Below are 26,297 nucleotides of genomic sequence, written 5' to 3'. Positions count from 1 at the left end.
AGTAACTGTTTCAATTACGTTATTTTATGAGAAACACTAAACAAACACATAAATATCATGATAATTAATGTTGATAATAATGTGTTATATGCTAGAGAAAAATCAAAGGAAACTTAAAGAATATGTAATAAATTAGTGGGGTTTATTCATTGAAAGGGAAAGGTATTTACTATTGCGTACGAGAGTGAATAAACGTTGCTTCATTGTGAGAAAAACGTGACGCGGCTTATAGTTGTTCCTGAGAGGATAAGGATTATCTATTATGAAAATATTCTCCTAAAGTTAATTTAATTGGACGGATTGAAGCAATCTAAAATATTGACGGAAATTCAACCGACAGTACCTTTAATCATGTGCTTGACCTTTTTTCTCGACTCGGTGATGGTAGCTAACTGGCAAAATAGTTAAAAATAAAGCCATGTAAAGTTTTAACATACGTCGTCGCGGATTTTTGTCTAACGTGAAAAATTAGATAAAACAGATCGTACGTGTAACTCTATTCCATGAGAGTAATTACTACATTTCAGAGAAAGCGTTTATTATTGGTTTGTTTATTATGACGTGAAAGTAGATTGAAATAAAAGCCGATCTTTGACTGTAGGACACTCATTGGGAAAAAACCGAGAGAAATTTACAGGCGTATCAATTTCGCTTAATATAATAAAACGGGGAAAATATATTATCTTAAGTACAGCTAAAGAGAAATTTTTTGACCTATTATTGCTCATTTCCAGGATCAAGCACTATAATCTTCAGATATAGGTCAAAACAAGACTACTTAGTAAAAACAGAGTAATTTCTAATCTAAATATCTAAATATAAAAGATCGGCAGAGAAGCTTTCACATATCTAGAATCAATAGGTGGCTCTCCCAGGATCGGACTCGTAGAAAAGGGATAATCCTCACTCGATTAAGAATGGGCGAGGTTGAAACATGGACACTTGGGGGCCAAGGCCGTGAATATGTCCGGCATGTAGAGAAAGGTTGTTCGATGTATCAAATATGTACTTGTAACTACAATGTACTTAATTGAACAGCGGTTATTCCTTGGTTCCATTCATAAAGAGAGCGCGTAGTAATGCCATCAGATACGAGAATTGTGATTGAGCACACCTGCAAATATTTGGGTTCCCTGTTCTTGGAGACAACATGGTTGTTTTATTGTACGTAGTACCATAATAGTATTAGTAGTATTGCGTATTCTAGATTGGGTTGAGAATGAATGCATTTATTAGCGTGAATGTGTAGTATGAGGTCTAGGGGCGAAATATTGAGTATCGTTATCGAGTTAGGTTAATCTATAATAGGTGTAAAGGGTATGAAGGAATATCGAGTCCATCATACTAACTAGCTGAATATGTAAATAGGAAAGATTGTATTTAAAAATGTGAGTGTTTAGATTTTGGAAGTGATTTGGTGGCTGAAATGAGCTAGCGGATGATACCCCTGGAGCCCAACCTCGGTTGCTGGACGAATTAGGCCGAGTTCTGACCAAGGACTGCCAACTCCCGGGATGAGTGACAATCAAGACTTGTACGCGTTAAATGTAGACCCCTGAGTGTACACAGAATAAAAAGAACACAACAGCTCAAGATTTACAATACTTACAAAAGTGTAAATGATAGGTTTGGTCGATTTTTGATAATTTGTTTTTTAAATAGAGCCAAATTTGGGAAAGCGTGTTGTACAGTTTGAATGTTATTCGGTAAAATAAGCCATATCCGATTATGGTGTAATTCTAGCCAAATCTGCACAAATCAATAATCAAATTGCTTAAAACTACTCTACCTTAAAAAAAACAATTGCTAGTTAAAATCGGACAAATACGGCCATTTATTAATTTTACTCTGATTAATAAATATAATGATATTAAATAACGCTTAAGCCCACTCGTCAGTGTTATAGTTTATAACTAGTCAACCTCGTAACTTTTAAAGAATGAGTTCAAACTCAGCTTGTGTGGTAGTGTAGCAAGCTGCTGGCCTCTTTGTTCGAATTGCTTTGAAGACTTATATAATGCATATAAGTATGCCAATCGTAGAATTTTATTTTGAAACCGTTGTATTACTTCTTTTGGCACAACCCTTGAGTTATATGCCATACATAGATAGATATATTAATTAGGGTGTGTATTATACTGTGTCCTTTAAGTGCTATTGTACCCCCTTCTGTGCTTAAAGCACTCCGGTAAGTCCTAGTTCATCAAGGAACTTGATTTGTAGGTCCGGTTTCAGTGGTTGAATCTCTTCTACGGTTACGTTATATGTCCCAAAATACTTCCTCCTGCGGGCAGGTGTAGCACCACAGTTTGTTACTACTGTGTTGGTGTCACATCTGTTTCTTTGCTGAATCTGCACGTGCCGTGTTGGGTTATGCCAATCTTTTTCAGATGTCCGTTTAGTTTGCAGTGTCTTATTTCCTGTTAGGATTCGCAGTTTTTCCTGCTTACTTTATACATTCTGTTACGTCTTTCAACCAAAGTTTGTTAGGAAGTTCTTGGATTGTTTGTGTCCAATGAGTGAGTTCCACTGTTCCCTCGTTTTTTTTTTTTAAATCCTGTTCATTCCTTGTCATAGAAAGGTAAGCCATACATCCATATATTTTATAATATATGAGTGTAAATCATGTTTTTATTTTGTGTTGCTAGTCGAGAATTCTTTCCCAGCAACCAATAAATAAATAATTTGAAGTTAAGTTTCTTTTCCTTTTTGATGTGTTCATTCCAATTTGATTTTTTATCTAGCCTAATGCCTAAATGACTGAATTAAAATGGCACCATTTTACCACTGGAGGCGATTGATTTATCTAACTAATTTTCTATTTGTGAAGTTAACATGTACAGATTTTGGTCTTTTTAAATATCTGTTTGGTTACGATGTTGATTATTACGTTCTTCCACTGAGAGGCAGCAGTGTCTTGGGGAAATGTTGCGATCGTTGTTTTCCATCTGTGTTAAGTTACTTGTATACAGAAAGTACAGTAGGGGGCCTAAGATGCTACCTTGTGGTACCTTGGAACAATCTTTCCGAATGGTCAAAAATTCAATATAATAATAATGTCTTTGAAATAGTGTTTTTAGCTCGTGTTGAACCTTATCAAAGCTTACGATACGTCTAGGTATAAAACTGAACTTATATTTTTATTTTCCAGAGCTTTCTCTGTAAGATTTAGAAATGGAGGCTGTAAGTGTAACGTTGGTATTTCCGCTGTTTACTCGATCAGATTTAGTCCCAGGGTTGGGGACTTCTGAATGAAAATGACTAATAATTGATGCTAACTTAATTTTGAAAAAGCGTTTAGTCTATTCCTGAATTTTATCCGGGATAACCGAAGACTTTTAAGATAGCGATATCAGGTTTGGCTGACTTGCCAAGAAGACAGATCTCACTGAACTGTAAATAAACCACTTGTTTGGCAACATTCATAATATAATATTTTTCCCCCAAAACAAGGTCTTAAGGATCTATGTGACTATGTTAGTAAAATTATAAAAGTATTACATAAAAGGAAGTTAACGCCAATAAATGGACAGCGGGAAATGTCCTGGCAGTTTCACTTCCATCACTCGGACATAAAATTCCTTCAAAACTATTATGTTTTGGATTGGGTAAACACGAGTTTTCTTCCTCTTTTTTTTCTCAACAACCTTTAGCAATTTCCGGCTTTCTCACGTTTTTATTGGAGCAGTTTGTGGACGAGAGGATGAAAATAATTAAGCTTCATCGTGGATCCCCCTTGGAAAAGAAAAACGTTCATATACGGGATGGTAAATGACGACGAACCTTTCACTCGAAGAAAATGCGATTGTAGGATGTTGCAACGAACGTTTGAAATCGTTCAGAGAAGGAAAGAAATCATTTCAGAGATTGAGATATCAACTCGACTGAAAAGGCGATCATCTGATGCCGTTAAGGATTGACCAAGGGTTTACTTCATAAAGTTCAAAAGAAAAATTGCTTATTTACCATATAACCGGCCAAATATTGTAAGATTCTTTATATAAAAAGTACTCAGTTATACGATAATCATCGTAATTTGCATGTTTACAATCTGTCTAATATTATAAAACAATTAAGGAGTTAATTGGCCGTAAAAGTTGATCTTTTGATCCTTGGAGTCAAAAGGATGATGCCCAATAATGGTTCTCGATATAATATGTTTCTTTGTCTGCGTACGACTAATTAGAGAGTCCTAGATTTTCGCAGCGTCCTTCCCATGCTTCTCACAACATGGAAACGCAAGAGTGAGGGGTGGGATGAAACATTGTATTGAGAAAAACACTAAGGTCATTTGGCAACGTCAAAAAATCCCTCAGAGAAGTTCGTTTTCATCGTTAAACATGGAAGTGAACAATTAGAATTTAGGAGAGATGAACGGACACTTCTGACCTTATGTTTACTGGCATTAAAAATTAACACCTATGCGGCAGCAATAATGAAGCATAGCCTTGATTGTAGCCCCAGATCACTCTACTGTTCTTGTAAAGCTAAAAACTAATATTTACACAACAGTTTTGTCACTGGAAAAAAAATGACTTATTGGTCAAATTGGTCGTTTTGGATCCCTTGTACCCTGAGTTGTGCCGTGTGTTAGTATCCTTCCCTGGTACTACGATGATTCCAGGTGAAAAACTAGACTCTGGTGTGATGTAGGTTTCAGAAAAACATTTTCTTTATCGTGCCAACGTTTCGATCTTTATTGAGATCATCTTCAGGACTCAAAGTGTTTGTTTTCTGCGTAAGTGTGCCATTCTTGCGTGTCGTGTTGAGAGTGCCAGTAAGATAGATATAGAATGTGCAAGAATGGCACACTTACGCAGAAAACAAACACTTTGAGCCCTGAAGATGATCTCAATAAAGATCGAAACGTTGGCACGATAAAGAAAATGTTTTTCTGAAACCTACATCACACCTGACACCATCTCACGATTTCTGAATAATCATCGACTAACGGTCACTAATCACCACACATTTCTTCCACAGTGTACAATTTTCGGCAAAAAGCCATGGAACAAAACAATTGGGTATCCGAAATAGCGGGGTTTTGGACTGGTGTTCTGGCCGAAGAAAAATTTAATTAATTTGTGAAATGTTCTCACTATTTCTTTACGATTATTGTTAAATAATAAGATAAGACTTGGAAAACTGAGAATCTTGCATATGGAGATCTTATGAACAATGATAGCGTCAAGCCAGTTCTTGTTGTACATGTTTTTGTGAGGCAGTTTTAGTTGTATAAATTGAACTAATAAGATTATTTATTTTATATGAAAAAAAGGAGGACATTTTGTAATTTTGCAAATGGGATATGCTGGACAAACACGACAAAAATCACGCATCAAAAGAACATTAACATGGACAAGAAACATTTTCTTTAGAAAACAAAGCATGGTGAACCATTCGAGATATTTATGTCCAATGATGCCCTATTTGGCCAATTAACTTAAAACAGTTAAAAAAACATGGAATGAACCCGAAAAATAGCAGACACGATAGCTTTTAGTTTTCTCTTTACTTGAAATAAGGGGGTGTCTTATTTCATGCTAGGCTGCCAGGCTTGTTCGTCGTGAGATCCACTACTAAAGATGGCGAAAAGCCGAAACGCGACTTATAAGTCCAAAACAGAGAAAACAAGACACATTCTTGAGATTTATTTTGGAAAATTGGTGATATAATCGAATAATTTGTAGTGGGGTTAGGTACTAGTTAATAATTCAGCTTAGAGGTCGAGGTAAAAGTTAGATTTCACATGCCATAGGCCAAATCATAATTTTTATCAACAGGGCTAACTAGATCACGCTTGCTTGGATATCCTAGGTCGAAAAAGCCCCTAACTCCATAACACCCTCGTCGAGGTGCACACGATAGAAGAGTGGGGCCCGAACGCCGCAAAGTGGAAAGGTACAAATGGTACAATAACGCGCAAGAGCTCATTGTGGGCAGAGCCAGAAAGTGTGAAAGTGCTACCCCGCCGGCCTCACAATCGAAGAAATGCTGCTGCTGCCGTTCCTACTGTTTTTGCAGGTAAGCGATATAATTCATTCGTTCCTTGGGAGTTTTTGTTCTTTTTTATTGCGGGTGGAACAGAAGTTTGCAAGGTCGTTGAAGGAAAGTGAACTCGGACAAGAGTAGCCTCTGAAGTCACAGGCGTAAAAACAAACAAAAATTTTGCCAATAAACTGTTGTTTTTTTGGTGTACATTTTTTTAAAGCTTTCTAAGTTAATAATTTAACCTAGGAAATGCTAAAAACGCTGAAAAACAATTATGTAAATTAATAATTAACCTAGTATAAACTAAACACAGTTCATTAGTACATGGAATAGAATAAGTGAAGAAAGAGCTAGAAAACTCTAAAAAAATTTATACACAAAATTTTGGTTTAATCCTAATATACCCTTATATTAAATTCTATAAGTTATTCGGAAATAGTGAGATGCGGTCTGGTGTGATGTAGGTTTCAGAAAAACATTTTCTTTATCGTGCCAACGTTTCCATCTTTATTGAGATCATCTTCAGGACTCAAAGTGTTGGTTTTCTGCGTAAGTAATTCTTGCGTGTCGTGTTGAGAGTGCCTCATGGGCCCAGAATGGCACACTTACGCAGAAAAAAAAACACTTTAAACCCTGAAGATGATCTCAATAAAGATCGAAACGTTGGCACGATAAATAAAATGTTTTTCTGAAACCTACATCACACCAGACCGCATCTCATGATTTCCGAATAATCATCGACTAACGGTCACTAATCACCACAAAATTCTATAAGGTTTTGTGAAAGAAAATAATTTGAAATCAATTGAAATTCTTACAAAAATTTCTACAAGCTACATTTATACTTACTTTTTCCTTAAGGGCACAATATAATACACACCCTGACTAATCATACACACATCTACTTTTTCTTTACAAAAATTTCCGAAATTTTTATCATTAAAACATAAATTATTTCACAGTTTCAATGAACTGGTTTTTTTTCAAACAAAGAACTTTAATTCTACTCACCCAAAAAATGAGACTTCTCGAAATTAATTTGATTCGATTTTTCTGAATTTTTAAATTGACAAACTATACATTCCTCCACAAGAAATCATTAACCAGCAAGCCAAAACCATAATTGTACCAAACTTGCTCAAAATATTATCATTATTTCGATTAGTTGTCATGAATAAATGAAATAATTAAAACTGATTAAAAAGAGGAAAATACCAAGTTTAACAAATTATAGTCTAATTACATTTTGAAATTTTGTTTTGAGTAATGTACAATTACATTAACATTAAATTATTTTATGTTATTTAAATAGATAATGCAACTCATTATTCATTAATTACTCATTATTACTTCCGGGTGTGAGGGTCTTAACTTCTTATTTTTCAACCTATTTGGTTCTAAGATTAGTATGATCTCATAACCCCACAATATTCCGACACATACCCCATAAGGCCGTAGTTTTCTTAAACTAAATAAAACTCAATCATACTACCTCTCACTTTTTCCTTCTATGGAAATACTCCATTATCATACTCATACCTCAACCTCAAAGTCCACCTAGTCACATATCCTCCTAGGCCTATCGGCCTTTCACTGAGCAAAGTCCAAAATCACCAAAGCCTCCTTTTAATACGGCTACTATCCATCCTAAATTTACATAAAACCATTCGTCCTTATCACTTCGGTTTTCGTTCCTCGTCATCTCACTTCAGGGTGGTGGAGGTTCTTGCAACTAAGACAGGAAAAACCGCAAGCAAGATCCTACACTAAGGAGCCGCTGGCAGAGCTACGGAGGCTGATTAACAACCTGAAGATGGCCAGTTATAAAAAACAGGGGAGCACAATACATAGATCTATTCAGGTCGAGTTGCAAAAGGCCGTCACTTTTATCCCTATCCATATGCTTCAGGGTTGATAGCACTACATACACTGCTTTAGACCACAGGCACATGGTAAACCAAAGGTGTTGGCTGTGGCACCCAGGTGTTCTCTTTAAACTAAAGCAGTTTCTACCCAATATTATAGCCAATCGCTGCTTCTGAGTAAGGTGTGGCAGTGTCTTCCCGGAGACAAAACTCCGGCGTCAATCAAGGAATTACCGACATACATGTAAATGAAATACTTAAGATTAGACCTAGACAAAGGACTGGCATGGAATTTGTGTGTGTTATTAACCTCTTTAATTTTTTAATTTAATCTTTCCATTTCAATTGTAGAAATAAAACTTTGCTTTCTATATTTTCATCTTATTTGGTCATAAGGTGGACACGATATCTATCCCTCATAACGCCGTCCTTTTTTTAAACCAAATAAAACTGAATCATATACCTCTCACTTTTCCCTTCTATGGAAATACTCCATTAACTACTCAAATCTAAACCGCATAATCAACTAAGTCACTTATCCAACAGACCCATCAGCCTTCACCCATTGATGACTACAATCCTTGAAGGATTCCTTTTAAAAGTTCAATACCCACCCTAGATTTACTCAAAATCTTTCCTCCTCATCAATTCGGTTTTCGGCGAGGGGTTATTAAAAGTACAAATTTCCACCGCTTTAGAGAACAGCGAGACATGTCGAAGCTTTTCAAAACTTGGGGCACCGGGAGTTCTCTTCAACAAGAGCAATTCCTATCTTATCCTTATTACCAAAATTGGAAACCTATCTTAAAGATCGTTGTTTTAAAATAAGGCGCGGAAATACAACCGATCCAAGCCGGCGTCCCACAAGGGAGCACTCTTGGTCCCATCCTATACACCGTTTAAACTGCTGTTCGAATCCCAGCACCACCCCGCTTTTAATTGACAATAATAAATTGATTGTAAAGTGGTTTGACCCCTCGTCCGAGATAACCAACGGGTAGTTAAACATTAAGCCCTCATGTATGGCAGAAATTACTTTACTTTTTACCCGTTATATTTCGTGGTCCGATCGACCAAATAACTTCTTTCAATTAATTAAACTTTATACAAGGTATTGGTTGAAATGAAAAAGCTAGTGTCACGAGCGGGATTCGAACCCACGACCTTCGGCTACTTTACTTTTTACTTTTACTTTACTTATTGCTGTTCTGCCAATCCATTCCGGACGATACCGCAAATACGGACAACCCAAGCGACCTACAATATCCAGGAGAATTTTGAGATTATCGAAGAATGGTACAAAAAATGGAAGTTAATATTGAACAAAAGATTGAGAGAGAGAGAGAGAGAGAGAGAGAGAGAGAGAGAGAGAGAGAAAATTACGACCTTCACACAAATGTAATAAAAACCCACTGAAGCATCAAGAACAAAACAGAAAACTTGACAACCAAGAAGACTGCTAGAACCTAAATCAGAAATGACTAATAAACAAACTATCACTCTACCAAATAATAATTCGACCTATTTGGACATATGGAGTAGAACTGTAATGTAACCAATGTCCAACCCATTCAAACAATCAAATCAAAAACCATCAGAAGAATGCTCCAAGCGACCCACATTTCTAACTCCCTATCCACAATGACCTAAAAATCCCCTGTTCAAGTTTTGATCATTGCCCGCTTCCTGAAGTTCTACTGTAACCTATTGTCTCACCTAACCCTTTCCGTTCCTTCTTACTATCTCTCATCCTCAGAATCCTTCACAGTGAGGCTGGTTTTTTAAAGCATGTGTCCTCCGGGTGCAAAGCTGCCGCAGGGTTGTGATCGGGTGAAAATCAGAAGGACAAAATTTGCACGAATATATGTGCATTATACTAACAAAAAATGTTAGGGTTATCCAATCTAATAATTAAATCTGACTAGAACTTCTCGTTCTAATATAATAAAATTTCAATTTGTTATTTCTTTATTTTGATGAGACATTAGATTTTTCCTGTTTAGATTGCTCTGCGAAACTTGGCAGCCCTTTTTAATCGGATTTTTTTGTGAGCATTTCACCTGTTAATACCGATGGCTCACAAAAAGTCCCGACGAAACCCATAATCACCGGCTACGCATTTATTCAAACTTTCAAAATGGGGATAATTGATTGTATGCGTCGAGGGAGAGAGTTTGAACAATCTACCTAAAGTAAATCCCCAATTGACTTTCGGTTTTATATAAAAGCCCGGACACAATGGGCGACAAATTCTAAAGTGTTTGCGTTTTTACACCGGCCAATTTGGCCACTTTTACCGAGCGGATTCTTCCTGGTCCTAAAAATTGCCAAAAATTTCGTTTCAATGTCACAACTTTCCACTTCAGTGGGCGTTGCAACAGCTCATAGTTCGTGCGTGAAGCGTGTTTGACACAACACCAGCATACGAGTGATAAAAAGTATTTCAAGAAAAAAAAGTCAATAAATGAAACGTTTCAAGTAAACTTTTTTTCGTTAAAAAATGAATATCCATCCAATCTGGATATGCAGTTTTATTCTGGGTTCAGGATGGTAACGGACGACGTTTTCGATTGGAAGAGAATTAAAATTGTAATAGACTGGAGTGAGAGTAAAGTTTAAGTACAATCTGTTCTTTCTGTTGTTTGTTCGTTTTTGGTCATTCTGGTATGCCAGACGCGTTTTGGAATTTCATCATCTCATTTTCATCATTCATCAACATTTCATCATCCAACAGCGAATCCTCAGAAACACCACTAGACAAATATATCACTGACGCACCCCTTTCACAAACTTATAAAAAGAAATCAAATGAGAAAAATAATGCCAGTGATTATGGCGAGAAACCGAAACCCGTCTGACAGATCGAAACAGCGAGGTTGAGACGACCCGATTGATCGGGAAAGGCTTATCACATATCGCAAGAAGAAAAATTACTTGGCCATGTTGATTATAAAATAATCGAAACGAAAAATCACGAGAAAAACTTCGCCAGTTGTAGAAATTTGGTCTGGTTTTCATAAAATATATTTCTAGAAAGGGCCTTTCCGTTTTCTTAACAGTTACACTTGTTCGGCACGAAAAGCGTGTGAGAGAACTGAGCATTATCCGGTATTGGCTTTACGAAATCCAGTAACAGTCCCTTTTCTAGTCAAAAGGTTGGTCAACAATGGGGCGTTTTAAAAACACAGTTCGTTAAAGTATCTTTCTGCCTGTGCCCTCTCTTTCAGTCTCTATCTGACTCTCTCTCTCTCTCTCTCTCTCTCTCTCTCTCTCTCTCTCTCTCTCGTTAAATTTGCGATGTTTTTTAAAAATAAACACTATAAACACATATACACATCTATCGATCTACATTTATACCTTGCTAACTATATCTCTCTCTCTCCATATTTCTTTCTTCTTTATATCCACTATCCTCTCTCTTTCTCTCTCACTCTTTCTAACTTTATCTAACTCGTCTGCTGTCCCTCTCTCTCTCTCTCTTTCGCTCTCGATCAATCTTTCTACCTCTTTTTCTCTAACTCTACTTTTCTCCCTTTCTACATATAGCTTACCATCTATAACTACATTTTTGTCCCTATGTCAGTCCACTGTTCTCTCTCTCTCTCTCTCTCACTCTTTCTATGTCTATCTCTCTTTTGCTCTCGCTACATTTACGGGATTTTTAAAATAAAATACTAATTATTCATTGTTTACACATCTATTTAGGTAATTTATACCTCTCTAACTATAACTCTCTCTTAACACTCTTTCTCTATCTGTCTAAACCTATCCATCTCTCTTCTATCTCTATGTTACTATCTTCTCTAACCATATACATATATTCTCTGTGTGACCCCCTATCTTCCTATCTCTCTGCCTGCTCTTATTCTCTCCCTCTCTTTCTTTCTTTCTCTTTATCCATCTATCTACCTCTTTCTATCTTATTATAATATCATATCTTACCATATATAACCCTCTCTTCCTTTCTTTCTCTCCCTCTCTATCTAACTCTTTCTGGGGTGGCATTGTGTTGAGTGAAAGGGCCTGCAGGCTTATGGCAAAATGAAACGGTGGACGCACTTGCAAAGTAGGCTGCCACATCAGGTCCAACCCTTGACATTAAAATTCCTAAAGAAGACGAGAAAAACTTTTTGGAAAAGTTTTGTAGAAATCTGTGGCAAGAAAAATACAACGTATCAAATGTTGGCAATTATTACAGGTCACTGTTCCCTGAGCTCAAGAAAAAAACCATGGTTTTCGGAAGGCGATAGCCCAGAAGGAATGTCAAAGGAGTTCTATTCTACTATTTTTAGACTGAAGACAAATCATGGCCTATGGGGTAGCTACAAGAAGAGAATCGGTTTGGCATCGTCTCCGAACTGTCCCACTTGCGATTGCCCTTCAAATCCTTCCCACATAATTTCTGAATGTCCAGAATACGAAAATGAAAGAGACAAACTGCTAAAAAATCTGAGCAAAGTCCCAAACATTTCCAAACCAATAAACTTAGAATCTGTCCTAATAAGCAACAATCCATCAGCTTTCAACATAATCTATGGATTTCTAAAGTCGATAAACGTTTCATTTTGATTATCTTCAACCATGCAAATTTAGAAGATGAGAAGATGATGGAGCTGAATGAGTGGGTGCGGGCGTGCGGCGGGGACCTGGTCCTTCATGGGTAATATGCCAGCGTAAAAAAAAAATCTTTCTATCTTATTATAATGCATCTTACCGTCTACAGCTCTCTCTCTTTCTTTCTCTCTATCAATCTATCTATCCCCTTCTATCTTATAATATCATATCTTACCATCTATAACCCTCTCTTCCTCCCTCTATTTCTTTCTTTCTCTCTCTCTAACTAACTCTTGCTATCTTATTATAATACATCTTACCATCTATAGCTCTCACTCTTTCTTTCTCTCTATCCATCTATCTATCCCCTTCTATCTTATTATATCATATCTTAGCATCTATAACTCTCTCTCTTTCTTTCTCTCTATCTATCTTATCGTAATATCTTATCTTACCATCATACTCTCTCTCTCTCTCTCACTCTCTCTCACTCACTCTGTATGAGTGCGTGCATAATTAAATTTAAACATACATGTTATAGTCAATTTATCAACACTTTCAACAGAATGGAAGAAGCAGAAATACGGTGGGGTTTATAACAAGTAATAATTATCAAGATTTGCCGGAGTAAATTTTCCAAAATAAAATTGGGAATAACAGGATTTATTGTTCAATACTATACCACAAAGTTTTATTTTTTAGTTGCTAATTTGTTCATAATTTTATTTTGGAAACTGTTATTCCTAGAATTCAACTAATGGTCGAAATTAAAGGAGGCCCTTTATGACTTAATTCGTTTCAACTTGCCCATAAACATTTTTTACTGCAATACAATATGTAAGTTTATTTATTGGTTTAATAAGTTATTATTTTATTCCTGAAAATGAAAGAGATTTATGCTATAATAATTAGAAATTCGTAGAAAAAAGACAAGATCCATGAAAAAGCATCTGGATGTTGAAATTTTATGATTATGCATAGATAAAAAATAGAAAATGAATAGATAGTAATTTATAGAGATTATCGACAGTAACGTGCAGACGTGCAACGAACCATTGGCAATCGTCAGAATGCAGAAATTCGAGGCCGACGAAAGTCATTGGTGTGTCTGATGAGAGGATTGAATTGTTTAACGCCCGAAACACCGGTTTACGCAAACCGAGTAACAATAGCAATCCTGTACGTCGAGCGTTAATTCATTTGCACTAGCGTTCGTCATGATTATGATTATTTTTCGACGAGTATCCTTTCGTGACGCAAGATTCAGCCCGAGAGCATATCTCCTAAGGAAACAAAACGAATCCAGTTAAGTCGGCCATCATTTGATCTTTTGTCGCCTGGATGTTGTCTTAGAAAATTTAACAGACGAACTACGTTTTTTCTAGAATGTCTGCATATGTCGGAGTTGAAATTAATTTCATGCATGATTACACGATTAGATTATGAAGGGAACGAAAGTACGCGTATGACGAGTTATGATAATCTGCATTGTAATCGCCTGTGGGAATTCTTATTTTGCCTTATCATATGACACATGTCGCAGCCTCTTTCAACCGCCTGGACGTATATTGGATAGCCTGGATCAAATGCCAAATTGTGCGGCTTAACCGCGAAAGTTGGAAGGAGTATGCATTTACTTCCTTTCTCCTGTTTAAATATTTAAAAAAAACTTTTTCCCCTGCTCTCTCTATAAAAAGATTAATCTCGAGATAAAGGCTTGATTGTTTTTTTTTCCTCGGTGGTATTAAAACAACGATAGGAAAGTTGAGAACAAAAAAAAATCAAAAACGTTAAGCCTGAGATTTGAATCTTTTTACGCTTCGAAAACACATCGAAAGCCTTTAAAAGCCCAGATTTTTCCGAATTAACACCTTTTTTTCTGTTATCCCCGTTGGGTTTTGAGCCGAACGGACCGTCGAGATAATAATTATGCAAATTAGATGTGTTATGTACGCAACCGATGCACTTTCATATATCCTAAATCCCTCCTCGGTCGAACGCCAGCGTAGTAAAACGAAAGGAATTTATCTAATTTTCATAAGTATTTCTCAACATAAATGTCAGTCTTGAGCAACGAGAACACCATAAGTTCCGCCCGGAGCATTTCGGACTGTAAAACAGAAAATATATCACGCATATTTCCTAATCCAATTAGCCTTAAATCCAATTTTTGCAATAAAACGTCTTGTTTAACGGCACAATTCATAAAATAATTGGAGAAATAGGATGCCAACTTAACAATCAAAGTTACAAGGGGAAGCTATAGACATAGGAATACCGATTTTAATTAAAATTTTGGTGATCTAGATTAAAAAATATTAGACACGTATTCGAACGTTTTATGAACTTATGCTTTGCTTACGCTGTATGAAAATATCTGCCCTTATTTAGCTTTTTAAACATATCTCGTGGTTCTTTATACATGGATCTCTGCATGGAAAATTTATCGTGTGGGGCCTAGAAGTTTCGCTAGGTCAAAAATTGTTCTTTGTCTCGTCCTTCCCATTTTATAATCTAACTGTATGCCACAATGTCCCCTTTATTCGTTTTAGGGTTTTTATTGTTCCAAAAATCTCTTACTATTTTCATTTGGTAGTGTCAAGATTTCTTGTAATTTCATTTTATAATAGCCATTTCATTTGTATACTTGTTACGATTTTATTATGGCTTTCTCTTAGATAGGGTTGTATCTTACAATGTGTTACAAACTAAGTGAGCTTTAAAAAATTTAATTCTGTACATAAACACTATACGAGAAACTGTAATAAAATAGTTCCTGAACGGTTGAACCTTAAAAGATGTTAAAATTGTTGTAAATATTGTGCTATAATTTTTTTAAAAAAATAATCTACAAGATGATGTCAATCGTTCAACTGAAAAAAATTAAACTTTAAGTATAAAATTCCTCACTGTTAATGCTTTTTGTGACTTTTGAGGAGTTTTTTCATGTATTAATAGCGGAATATGAATGAATTAATTCGTGCTATTTTTGACGAATGTAATGTCAAAATTTGTATTTTGTTTACTTAACACGATAAAACTTTTGTATCTTTATAGCTAAAACGGGGAGAGCCATCTTGTTACAAAAAGCATACCCCCTCACGCTTCTTCCATCGAGCATAACTCAAAAATGGTCGATTCTGTCAAAATTTTCCTTCCAGTAAAAGTGTCATAAAATTGTACAATAAAAATGTGAGATTCTAATTTTAAAAATGTCATTACCCAGATAGATGGGGAAGTTATGTTAAATCTGTTACCACCACGCGATTCCTAGCCAAAATTAACTTGGGGTTTGTATAAGACCATTTTTTTGCTCAAGTTAATCGTTTCCGAATTCAATGGGGGGATTGTAGAAGTTGATATTGGGTTGTCCGGAAAATAATGCAGGATTTTAAGTTTTCATTAAAAAAAATCTATATAAAATATTCTGTTTACGTTTACAGGATTACTCANGAGAAATGTATTGAGAGTATGGGAAATTATTTTGATTAAAGAACATTGCTTTAAAGTAACTAGTTTCTTTTTTTTTGTTTAATACCAAAATCCTGCATTATTTTCCAGACAACCCAATACATACACCCTATAGCCTCATTTATTTTCAAGATCGTCTCTATTCATTAAATATTTTTTGGATTAGATAGAATGTTTTACACGGCGTTTCAAGTTAGAAGTCTTTTTTTCACATGCTAACTAGACGGTAGTTAGCAAGATTTTGCAATCCAGTTCAACCAAGTCGGACATTCCGGAAGACATCTTTCTTTCACGCATCGGAAGAATCGGCCCGTGAACGCCAAGCCATTGTTTCTTTTTATAACAACGAATTTGTTACATAAAAAAATAATTTTTCAAATGACGCGTGCGGAAACGCTGTCCTATATGTGATGTGACGGAGGTGAAAAAAAATTCCTTTTTTATTTTTTCTACCAATATTTCGGTCTTTGTCGCGATTAGTCGCGGTTCTCATTGTCGCGCTCCGGGCTACTGTTTCATTCCCACCTACGAAATGACATTTCTACCAGGGTTTTCACTTTCTGAAGAGAGTTCTTAGGCACGTAATGACGCCGCTATTCATCACCTTCCTGATAAAATCCGTCGGGTTGACAATGAACGCGAACACGGCACACGAGGTCTCTTCCGCTATTTCTAATTCAGAACTGAACTGAACCTGAAATAAGCTGAAAGTTGAGCTTTTTCCGTGTTCTTAGAACTATGGGTGGTGATGTAAATCTCTAAACCAAATCAATCAATTTTTTCCATTTCATAACATTCTTGGGGTTTATGAATGTCTTTTTAATATCATTATTTTTTATAAATAAAATAAACCCGTTAATATTATTTAAAGTATAAAGAAAATTTGCATGACTTGTAAACTGAAGCATTTTCACTATAGCATTTAAATTCATTTCCTTTATCGAACTTTCCACTTTAATCCATTTCATTCATCAGGGCTATGAAACTTTTATATATACAGTGTGTTCGGCAATGCGTGTTGCAAACTTTGTCTGTAGATTCTACATTCAAAATGGAACCAAAAAGTCCTAATTAACTATGTCCGAATCTCAGCGGTTTCGGAGTTATTCCACTTTTTCTGATTTTTTAAGATTTCACGACCTTGCTTCAAATAAAAAATAATTCCAAAACTAAAATATTTTGAACAAATCCGTAGATACCATTGAAAACTACGTTAAATTTCCAATAAGATGTGATCATTACTAAAGTTGTAAACGTTGGTGAAATAAGTGTTTTAGTAGGTAAAGCTTTGAAAAATAATTTTTTTTAACTCAAAAACTAAAAGGTTTTGGACAAATCTGTTTATACCATTGAAACTTCGTTAAATTTCCAATAAGGTGCGATCAATATTAAACTTGTAAACGTTCGTGAAATAAACGTTTTCAAAGTTGAAAAACTTACTATGGTGATTCTAAACTACTACTTCCAATCCTGAATATCAGCAAATTTCAGAAAAAGTACTCCATTTAAAATCCTTTTTAGTGGTGCAATTGCTTTTTTCAAAGATGAAGAAATTGAAGAAGGTAAAGAAAAAACCGTGGCTGATAGATTGGGAAAGTGGAAAATTAAAAAAAAATACTTAAGGAAATTTTGAATGAAATTATTAAACTTTTTTTTTAAATTTTGGTTTGAAACCGAAATAGTGCAAGTGTTTACTGATTTACCAACGTGACTACAACTTTGATTAAAGGATTATTGTATTATTATTCTCCGGAATAAAAGAGTTTTAAGATTCAAAACATTTTTAGTTATCTATGTGAATACTACGTCTACTTTTTCTATTGAAGTACTCGCTGATGTACAGATGATCTTATGTAAAGATTTTGCTGGTTTAATGCAAGGCAGCGCATCAAAAATACATTGCAAAGGGTGGAGAGCAGAGCATATAGAAACAAAATTTAAAAAAGTTTAATAAATTCATTCAAAATTTCCTTAGTTTTTTTATTTTTTATTATTATTAATCTGTCCACGTTACCAATCCTTCAACCACGGTTTTTCTTTACCTTCATCAATTTCTTCATCTTTGAAAAAAGCCATTGCACCACTAAAAAGTATATTAAATGAAGTAAGTTTTCTGAAATTTGCTGGTCTCTACGTTTGAAAATAGTAGTTTACTTACCATACACTTACCATAGTAAGTTTTTCAACTTTGAAATGTTTTTTAAAGTTAATATTGATCACACCTTATTGGAAATTTAACGTGGTTTCCAATGGTATCAACAGATTTATCCAAAACCTTTTAGTTTTTGAGTTACCACTGTTTATTTGAAGCAAGGTCGTGAAATCTTAAAAAATCAGAAAAAGTGAAATAACTCCGAAACTGTGAGATTCGGACCATACTTAATCAGGACTTTTTGGTTCCATTTTGAATGTAGAATCTACTGGCAAAGTTTGTACCACGAGTAGCCAAATACTCCTCTCCACTCCTCTCCTCTGTGTGTGTGTGTGTTATAAATATATATTTGTAGCCTATAAAGATTTGTATATATTACAAATGTGGTCAATCAAGGCCATCATCAACTAAGGCGACGTGGCGAGTTCTTGTGCGGGGGATGTGTGGAGGGCTCGAACAGTACAGTTAGGATGGATCGATAGGTTGGTGTGAAATTTTTGGAATCATAAACCAATCGGTTCGTTGATAAAAGGAATTTTGAGGCCGCTGTGGATAGTGACGTTAGTGAGTAAATAGTTTTGACGATTTGTCTGAGGACTTTCGATTGGAAGGATGGGATGCAGCCCGTTATTATTTTTTCCAATAGAATTGATGATTTATGATTTACTTTATTTTAACTTTTTCCATGACTTGTTATGTAGCAATAGCCACATTAACTAAGCAGTAACTAAGCCAATGTAATTAACAGAATAGTACAATTAAGTAATTCATATTTAAATTAGAGATTAATGTAATTAATTTGCTTGTTACTACTTACTATTTTCCACTATTATCCAAATTCCACCTAGATCCAACTTATTAAAAATGGACAATAGGAAAGCATAATATCAAAAATAATTCAATAATATCCGAAACTTACCAGACAAGAATAACAAATCAACATATTTTTTTTGGTCAATGTTTGTTAAACCAATATTGTGTTAAAATATTATATATCAAAATAACTTTTTATTTTTTCAGGTAACTGAGCCATTTGCAGTTTATGGAATACTCACACCCAATATCACCCAATTATCTTCAACGCCGAGGCATTCCAATGTACAGAAAAACAGCCAAAGTACAAATTGGCAAAAGTTGTTGAAGGATGCTACATTCCAGAGTCTCATAAAACACACCGGCTTCACCCCCAGCCTGGACCAGAAGATAGAAACAGATCGACTACTTTGGGAAAAGATACAAGCGGCAAAGTTTTTGAGGAAGCCGAGCAAAGCCGAAGAAATGGACCGGGTGAAAATGGGTGTGCTAATCGACATGACTAGGGAAAATGGCCAGCTGGAATTCAGACAATCGGATCATTCATTTTACAACTGCCCCGAAGAAAAGTGCAAACCTATTCTTAACAAACTACTGGCAATTTGGAGAATGCAGAAGTCCGACACCAACAACATATGGATCAAAGTTAAAGTCCCTAGGAGTATTAATGACGATGTTTATGAATACAGTCCAAAATTTGGTCTGAAACCACTTAATATGGCTGACTCATACCTTTCGACAAAAATGAAATCTCTAAATAAGCATAATGTATGGAAGGGAACTGACGATAACAAACTTCTCCATACCGAAAGAATTCGCATGGTCAATGATGGCAGAATCAGCAGGAATGATAGGCAGTTTTATGAAATGCATGATATGTTTATACCACCTATTAAAAAACAAAGCAATTATCAAAACCCCAAGAGAATTTCATTTTCGACAATTCAAGCCCCGATTGCTCATAATCTACCACTTATCATAGGGCTAACAGTACCTCCAAACCCGATAACAAAAAAATACAATTGGAATAATGGAGGTACTTATTATCAAGTGGATCCTGTCAATATATTATCTGAATTTCAAAAAACTGAGCAAATGTACGATGGATTTCTTCCATCCACCGGACCGACAGGAAGTCCTCAATTTATGCCAAGTTTAACACAACCTGTACCATTTCAAGAAGTATATCCAGGGTATTTGTGGCCACAGTACAAAACTCAACCAACAACACCGACTAACTTTAAACCATCCCTGCAGCTAATCAATTATTCACCATTAGATCCATTTTTCCATGAAGACGAAGGAGATAAATTTATAACCATCACTACAACAAGACCTGTGCAAAAAGAAGAGGAAAAAACCACCCTTCTGTATCCTTCATCAATAAATGAGCAATTGCAATCTTCTGAAAATTCAACTGAAAGTGACGAAGATAAAACAGATTTACAAGGCACAAATACCCAACCGACTGCAAGTTCTATAAACATCATACAAGTAACAGAGAAAGATAATGGAAAAGTGATTTTTACAACAAACGACCTTTCTGAAATACGTTCTGTTACTAACAGGCCAAAGCCTGTAAGTAAGACTACACGAAATAACGCATTAAATAAACTTTCAAGTGCAGAGGCACTCGATTACGCACCACTTTATATCAAATGGGGAGAAAAAATAAAAAATTCGAATAATAAAAATAAGACGCAGACAAAGACAAAATTTTCACAAATATTAAGAAACTCGTCTTTTGCTAATTATGGTCAAAACAAAAGCACAAGCACAACAAAAGCCCCTGAAATAAAGGACAACACTACAACCACAACTGCCGCTCCTCAAGTGAAGAATAATGAAAACTCCAGTGACACCAATGTAACAACTGTTGCTTCACAATTAGAGGCCAATGAAAAATCTAACAAAAATGAAACGTCTTCTCAAATAGAAAAAAATGAAACAACCAACGACACAATAACAACAGCTAAACTCCTAGCACAGAATGTCATGATTGAAAATATAAACAACAAAAGCCCGGAAGAAGTGGTGAACACTCTGACCAACATTGGAGTCCAGAATATGACAAGGATAGAAGGCTATCCTGAAATAAGCAAAGCACTTCTGGACAATTCCAGCAAACTGATCAGCAAACTGACAGAAGGCAACGACCAAATAAGCGACAATAGTGATCCTATATCAGTAGTTATAAACAGAATATCACAGTCTTACTCTTATAAAACTTCTAACGGGCAGGTCAGAAGCCTGAAGAAAATTTAAAATAATCCTTGCGAAATAATCTAAGAAAAATACTAGTCAATTTGTTTTGTTTATATTCTCCTTTTCAAAGTTAACTATTACATAAGATTTTTTTTACAATCTTATAAAAGAATGTTAATAAAAAAACTAATTTTCATTTATGGCAATTGTTAGTAATTTTTTTATGTAAATGTAAGTTTGAGAATAATTTTATACAAAGAAATTAGCATCCAATGCAAAAATATGACAGCCAACTGACTAAAAACAATTATTTTTAAAATGTATTAATAAAAAATTCATAAGATCTATTTAAGCAATTATATGCCAATTACAAAACAAAAAATTAACAAATAATGTTACTTTATTTGTAGAAATAAGCTAAACTTTTGCTATTAGAAAAATTTTCTTTTGTAATGTAACAAATATTTTTTATACTAAAAAATTTAATTACTAATTCTACATATCATAAAAGTGAGTACTCACTGCTTCCTTCAGCCGTGTATTTGTAATAAGGCTCTGGCCTCGAAGGCAGAACACAATCATAACTTCTTGGGACTATTTCCCTTATTCTCTGATGATACGAAAGTCTGAGGGGGGGGGAAAATAAAACTTTTAAAATTTGTACAAAATTATTTTTCTATTTACACACATACCTCATTGTCTTGAGTAAGACTTCCTTTATAAATTTAGGACGCGGGTGTTCGTGGTCGAATTTAAGACTTTCTTCCCAATCCTCCCAGCTCCACCGATACTGGAAATTACTCAAGTGGTACGAGAACCATGTCACAAACCTGGAAATACACAAAATACATAGTACACAAGTTAAAAAAAAGATAACACGTTTATTAATTACCGATCAAAGCAAGCAGTATTCATGTTTTCTATTCGCATGAATAATATTTCTGTAGCCTGGGCTAAAACCTAAAACATCAAATTAATATAGGTAACATAAATATCTCTTTAATTATTTAATCTTACCTGAGGCATTGACGTTGGAAGTAACTTGCAAAGTTCAATCAAAAGTGACCCATAAAATATTTCCAAATATCTTGGCTGAGGTAAGTTAAAAAGCTCAGCAAATATAACTTCGACAACACAATATTCAAAAGGCAAGCTTGCTCGATATGGAAAGTCCAAAAGCACTTGAGCACTTAAATAAGAAAGCAAAATTAATTATGGTTATTTTTGTTAGTTAAGAGAAGGAAAAAATACCAGTCTTTTTTCTCTAAGTGATAGTTTTCAATGATTTGATGAAGGTGTTCTTCAATTAAAAATCTTTCTATCGAATGTGCTCCGGGAAGAACAGGCCCTCTCTAAACAAATTCATTAAAAAAATCAGAGGTTTCTTATTGAGAAACTTTTTTTTTATTAAAAAGGAAAAACATACTTCTGGGCAATCTGTGTAATCAAACATTCTGAAAACTACTGTTGGTTTTGGATAAGTATAACTATCATCATGAGGAGGTATGACAATCGCTGGAAGACTGTGTTGAAGTGCTTCACACAATACAGTGTCAAAAGCAAGATAAGGTTTTGGAATATGTTTCTCTTGCCAGTTGTCTTGTTTCAGCTTCCTGATTTGTTCCCAGAGGCAGTCCAAATACTTAAAAAATAAATGAATGTATAAACTTATGCAAGTTTGAGTTGAATAATTTCCTTACTTCTTCTTGAGTGTGTGGCACATCTATGGTCCAGACACGCAGAGCAGGCACATGCTTTTTACTGCGTTTGTTCAGCAGGACGTCAATGTTTGTCATTAAAAGTTCAAGATCCTTTTCCCTTTTTTCATACAGCTCCCTGCCGACCCAAGGAAGGCAGTAAAGCACCGCATAAATAAACCAAGACTTACGAACCTAAAATTAAACGCAATTCAACATTATTTAATAATAATTAAATATAATACTGAAACTTACATCTGGAACGCCCTCGACTTGAGCAACTTGCAGCATATTGTCCAGAAGGTCGAGTAAAGATTTTGCGTCGATAACATGACAATTGACAAGATCGGCTAAGAACCTGAGCGTATATCTAGCTGTATCCCAATTGCAATTTTTAAGAGCATCTTTAAACATGCGCACCATTTGTTCAACAAACTTAAAAAAAAAAAAAATCAATTAACCAAAGAAAATCAGTAAAAAATGCATACTCATACTTCTCCGCCAAAATTGTAACTCTTTGCATTCATCAGACCAACGATCGTTGTGTAAGTGGTGCATTTTTCTGGCATTTTAACCGCACATTCTGTGAGCAATCGTAAAACTTTTGATCTATAATCGATCAAATATGCATCAAGGACACTCGCCAGACCTTCTAAATTGCTTTCAAGAGAAGCATTGCTCTAAAAATAAATAAGCAGTGACAAGAAAAACTTAAAAAACCACACAAAGAAAGTGATGAAAGTCTAATTATTTGAAAATACCTTTTCTCCTAGATGACATATCAGTGTGTCCAGCCTATCTTCCATTCCTTGGTCATTGGAAACCCTCCTTCTCTTCCGACAATACCTGTCTGCAATACCAAAAGGAAAATGAAAAACTTTACTTCAATTAACATTAGAATTATTTATTTCTACCGAAATCAGACAAATTAGTGGCTTTGAAAAACATTTTTTTTTACAAAGGTATTTCAACTATAAGGTTCCAACAGGGTGCTGTTGTGGCATCGACGGTTTTCTAAGTTTATTGGCTTATTATTTATAAAAGTATTTATAAAATTTCACATTAATTTAACTTAGTAACAGATTCTGGTACTACATTTATGCACAAGAGACAATACTTTCGGGGTGTATAAACCACGGAAGAAATACAATCATTCAAACCAGGTTTAATGATCAAGTTTTTTGGGATGAAATGGACTCACCAGACTGCTATAAGTGCAGAATGGGTGATACAATAGCTCCAAAAGAGTGTATTCCAAATTTTGCACATTTCTTCGATGAGCTCAAGATGCTCCTAGGTAGTGTAGGTTGCTTGGATAGAATTGGAGTTAGTAGATGAAATTATATTATCACCTCCATAAGAAGGATGGCGTTGAGATGTATAAACAAACCAGCATTATAAATTATATAAAGGCTGGGACCAATAATGTTCCCTTATGGGAAACCGGATAGGATCAGTCTTGTCATTAGGATGTTATATAGTAAAAGAACTCCAGGGTGTAAAACCCTGCCAAAAGCTTGGGATGTGGCTAAAAACACACCCGAGCAGTATTTTCTGTTCTCTAAAGCAGATTAAATGTCAACAACCTTGAAGCATAGCTGAAACATGGAATGGCAAGGACCTGAATAAGAGAAGACATCTTAAGAATGGCTTTACCTAAACCTAGGGTGGGTACTAGCTGTTTTAAAAGGAATCTTTTGGGAATTTTGGACACTGTAAGAAGACCAATATGTCTGTATGAGGATATGTGGTTGAGAAATTTGTGGGGTTTAGGTATGAGAGTGACTCGAATTTCCGCAGTGGAATAAAATGATAGTTTCGTAAGATTAAATTGCAAGTGAAAGGTCTTCTTTTGATAGGTTTCAGACAATTGGATTAACATGATATTTTCCTTTTGCTTCAGACTCTCAGGGGGCCATCGTTTAGTTGTGCTCTTAACTCACAGGAGCTTCTTGATATCCTGCCTAACTACAGCAATACCGGGCAGGATCGCAGGGGCTCAGTTTGGAGGATAAGAAGTCCCCCTAGGAGTCTGCCTTTAGCCCATTCTTCCTGTTCTAGTACCCGTACCTTGTACTTTGGAGTAGTGGAATCAATGCCTAATGAGGCATCTGCCTGTATCTCCTGCCTCAATTTCCATTGTTTATTTACATGACCTATCCTTTCAGATGGTTTACCATTTATGAGGCTGCTGCTCTGGCTTCCACTTGGATTAAAATATGGTGGGAAATTTGACAAGACCTCCAGGGCCGCAGTTGGCTGTGCTCACGGCTCCAGTGACACTGAGACAAGTCTCTGGGAGCCAATTAATAGCGTGATTGTTTGGACCTGCAGTCTTGGTCCACCACACCACCGACTCATATGTTAACATTGGTCTTAAGACGCTGGTTATACCCTAGGGTCATTTTGGGGTTTAATCCCCAGTTTTTGGTGCAGAGCCTTCTGCACCTCACCAAGGCATTTTATTTGCTTAAGAAAAATAAGTTGTATCAAAATTATGACTCACTTCATATAGAATCAAGTAGGATGTTTAAAAAAATAAGCAAAGGCTCAATTTTTCCTTTTTAAAAATTTATAAACTGGATCATTTTCCACTAAATTAATCTAATTAAATTTAGAATTTAATATATTATTATTGAGAAAATAAAAAATTGCGCAAGCATTTTAGAATTTTTGGGTTATAAATCAAGGAGATAATAATATTTCAAGTGTATATAGGTCAGATTAAAAAGCACATTTGAAAAATTATCTTCAGCCTGTGAATAAGGAAACTTTCATTTTTCGTGGCAAATAGCATCAAAAACAGAGGTTATTTACAATTGACAAGTTCCAAAGCTCAAAAGAAACATTCATAATCATGAAGTATTTATGTAATTTAAAAAAAAAAAAAAAGAAGTGTTTCTTTCATGTTGTGAAGGACTTACCGTAGCCATCGTCATCGTCTCCCTGATAGGGCCTTCTACGACTCATGTTGAATACTTTCAGTCGAAATACCAGCAGCCAAGCAACCCGAACAACACAAAACTACAAGGCAAGCCAACCTGCCACAACTCATGCAGAACCTACTCCGGCCGAGTAAAATGACTCTGCTTAGGGGGTGACCAGATATATGAACTTTTCAAAGAATAAAATTCAATTTAGGTCTGATCTGCAAATAAATAAAACAGAACTGATTTTATTTATATTGTTTTTTTCTTTATTAAGTGAGAGTCTATTTGGAAAATATGGCATTTATAAAATAATTATCATTATCGGGGTAGAACTTTGTCAAGAGACCAATATTTTTGCACTTTGTTTAAAACTATTATTATTATATTTAGTTGTTTAATTTTTAATTGTTATCTGATCTATTTTGACCGACCTATGCTCACAAATTTTGTAATAGAATCCGACAATACCTAACATAAAAAAATAATAATGCCTGAGATTTTTTAAAGTGTTGACAATTTTTTTGATACTAAATTTAAAAATTTTAATTTTCTTTACAAAATTTATGTTTTGTTTAGCATCAAAAGCTCATCACCAATGTTTTAGTATGTACAATAATTC

General features: G+C 35.1%; 2 protein-coding genes across 2 annotated transcripts in view; one reads left to right on the top strand and one right to left on the bottom strand.

The window, feature by feature from the left end:
- Nucleotides 1–25,823, bottom strand: part of LOC106667715 (nuclear cap-binding protein subunit 1) — a 30,387-nt gene extending 4,564 nt beyond the window's left edge. Inside the window, exons 1-11 of the mRNA XM_014395832.2 lie at nt 25,673–25,823; nt 23,510–23,598; nt 23,243–23,428; nt 23,004–23,183; nt 22,752–22,943; nt 22,478–22,693; nt 22,303–22,403; nt 22,069–22,240; nt 21,944–22,011; nt 21,744–21,881; nt 21,574–21,677 (exon numbers count right to left, since the gene is read on the bottom strand). Coding sequence (XP_014251318.1) covers nt 21,574–21,677; nt 21,744–21,881; nt 21,944–22,011; nt 22,069–22,240; nt 22,303–22,403; nt 22,478–22,693; nt 22,752–22,943; nt 23,004–23,183; nt 23,243–23,428; nt 23,510–23,598; nt 25,673–25,718 — 1,492 coding nt within the window. The 5' untranslated portion in view covers nt 25,719–25,823. The remainder of the gene's footprint in view (nt 1–21,573; nt 21,678–21,743; nt 21,882–21,943; nt 22,012–22,068; nt 22,241–22,302; nt 22,404–22,477; nt 22,694–22,751; nt 22,944–23,003; nt 23,184–23,242; nt 23,429–23,509; nt 23,599–25,672) is intronic.
- Nucleotides 5,676–21,172, top strand: LOC106667716. The gene is made up of 2 exons (XM_014395833.2): nt 5,676–6,024; nt 19,054–21,172. Exons 1-2 carry the CDS (start codon nt 5,992–5,994, stop codon nt 21,109–21,111), a joined length of 2,091 nt encoding a protein of 696 aa, XP_014251319.1. The 5' UTR covers nt 5,676–5,991; the 3' UTR covers nt 21,112–21,172.
- Nucleotides 25,824–26,297: the final 474 nt, after the last annotated feature.

Source organism: Cimex lectularius, unplaced genomic scaffold (genome assembly GCF_000648675.2).
Source record: "Cimex lectularius strain Harlan isolate CLEC.00 unplaced genomic scaffold, Clec_2.1 scaffold101, whole genome shotgun sequence".
NCBI classification, from domain to species: domain Eukaryota; kingdom Metazoa; phylum Arthropoda; class Insecta; order Hemiptera; family Cimicidae; genus Cimex; species Cimex lectularius.
Note: the sequence above shows the minus strand (reverse complement) of the source record. Positions and strands in the feature narration are given on the sequence as shown.

What these genes read in the sequence shown, in the direction of transcription:
- LOC106667716 (XM_014395833.2), top strand. Translation starts at nt 5,992, where the DNA reads ATGCTGCTGCTGCCGTTCCTACTGTTTTTGCAG. An exon ending in CGTTCCTACTGTTTTTGCAG is followed by an intron (nt 6,025 to 19,053) that starts GTAAGCGATATA and finishes TTATTTTTTCAG; the next exon opens with GTAACTGAGCCATTTGCAGT.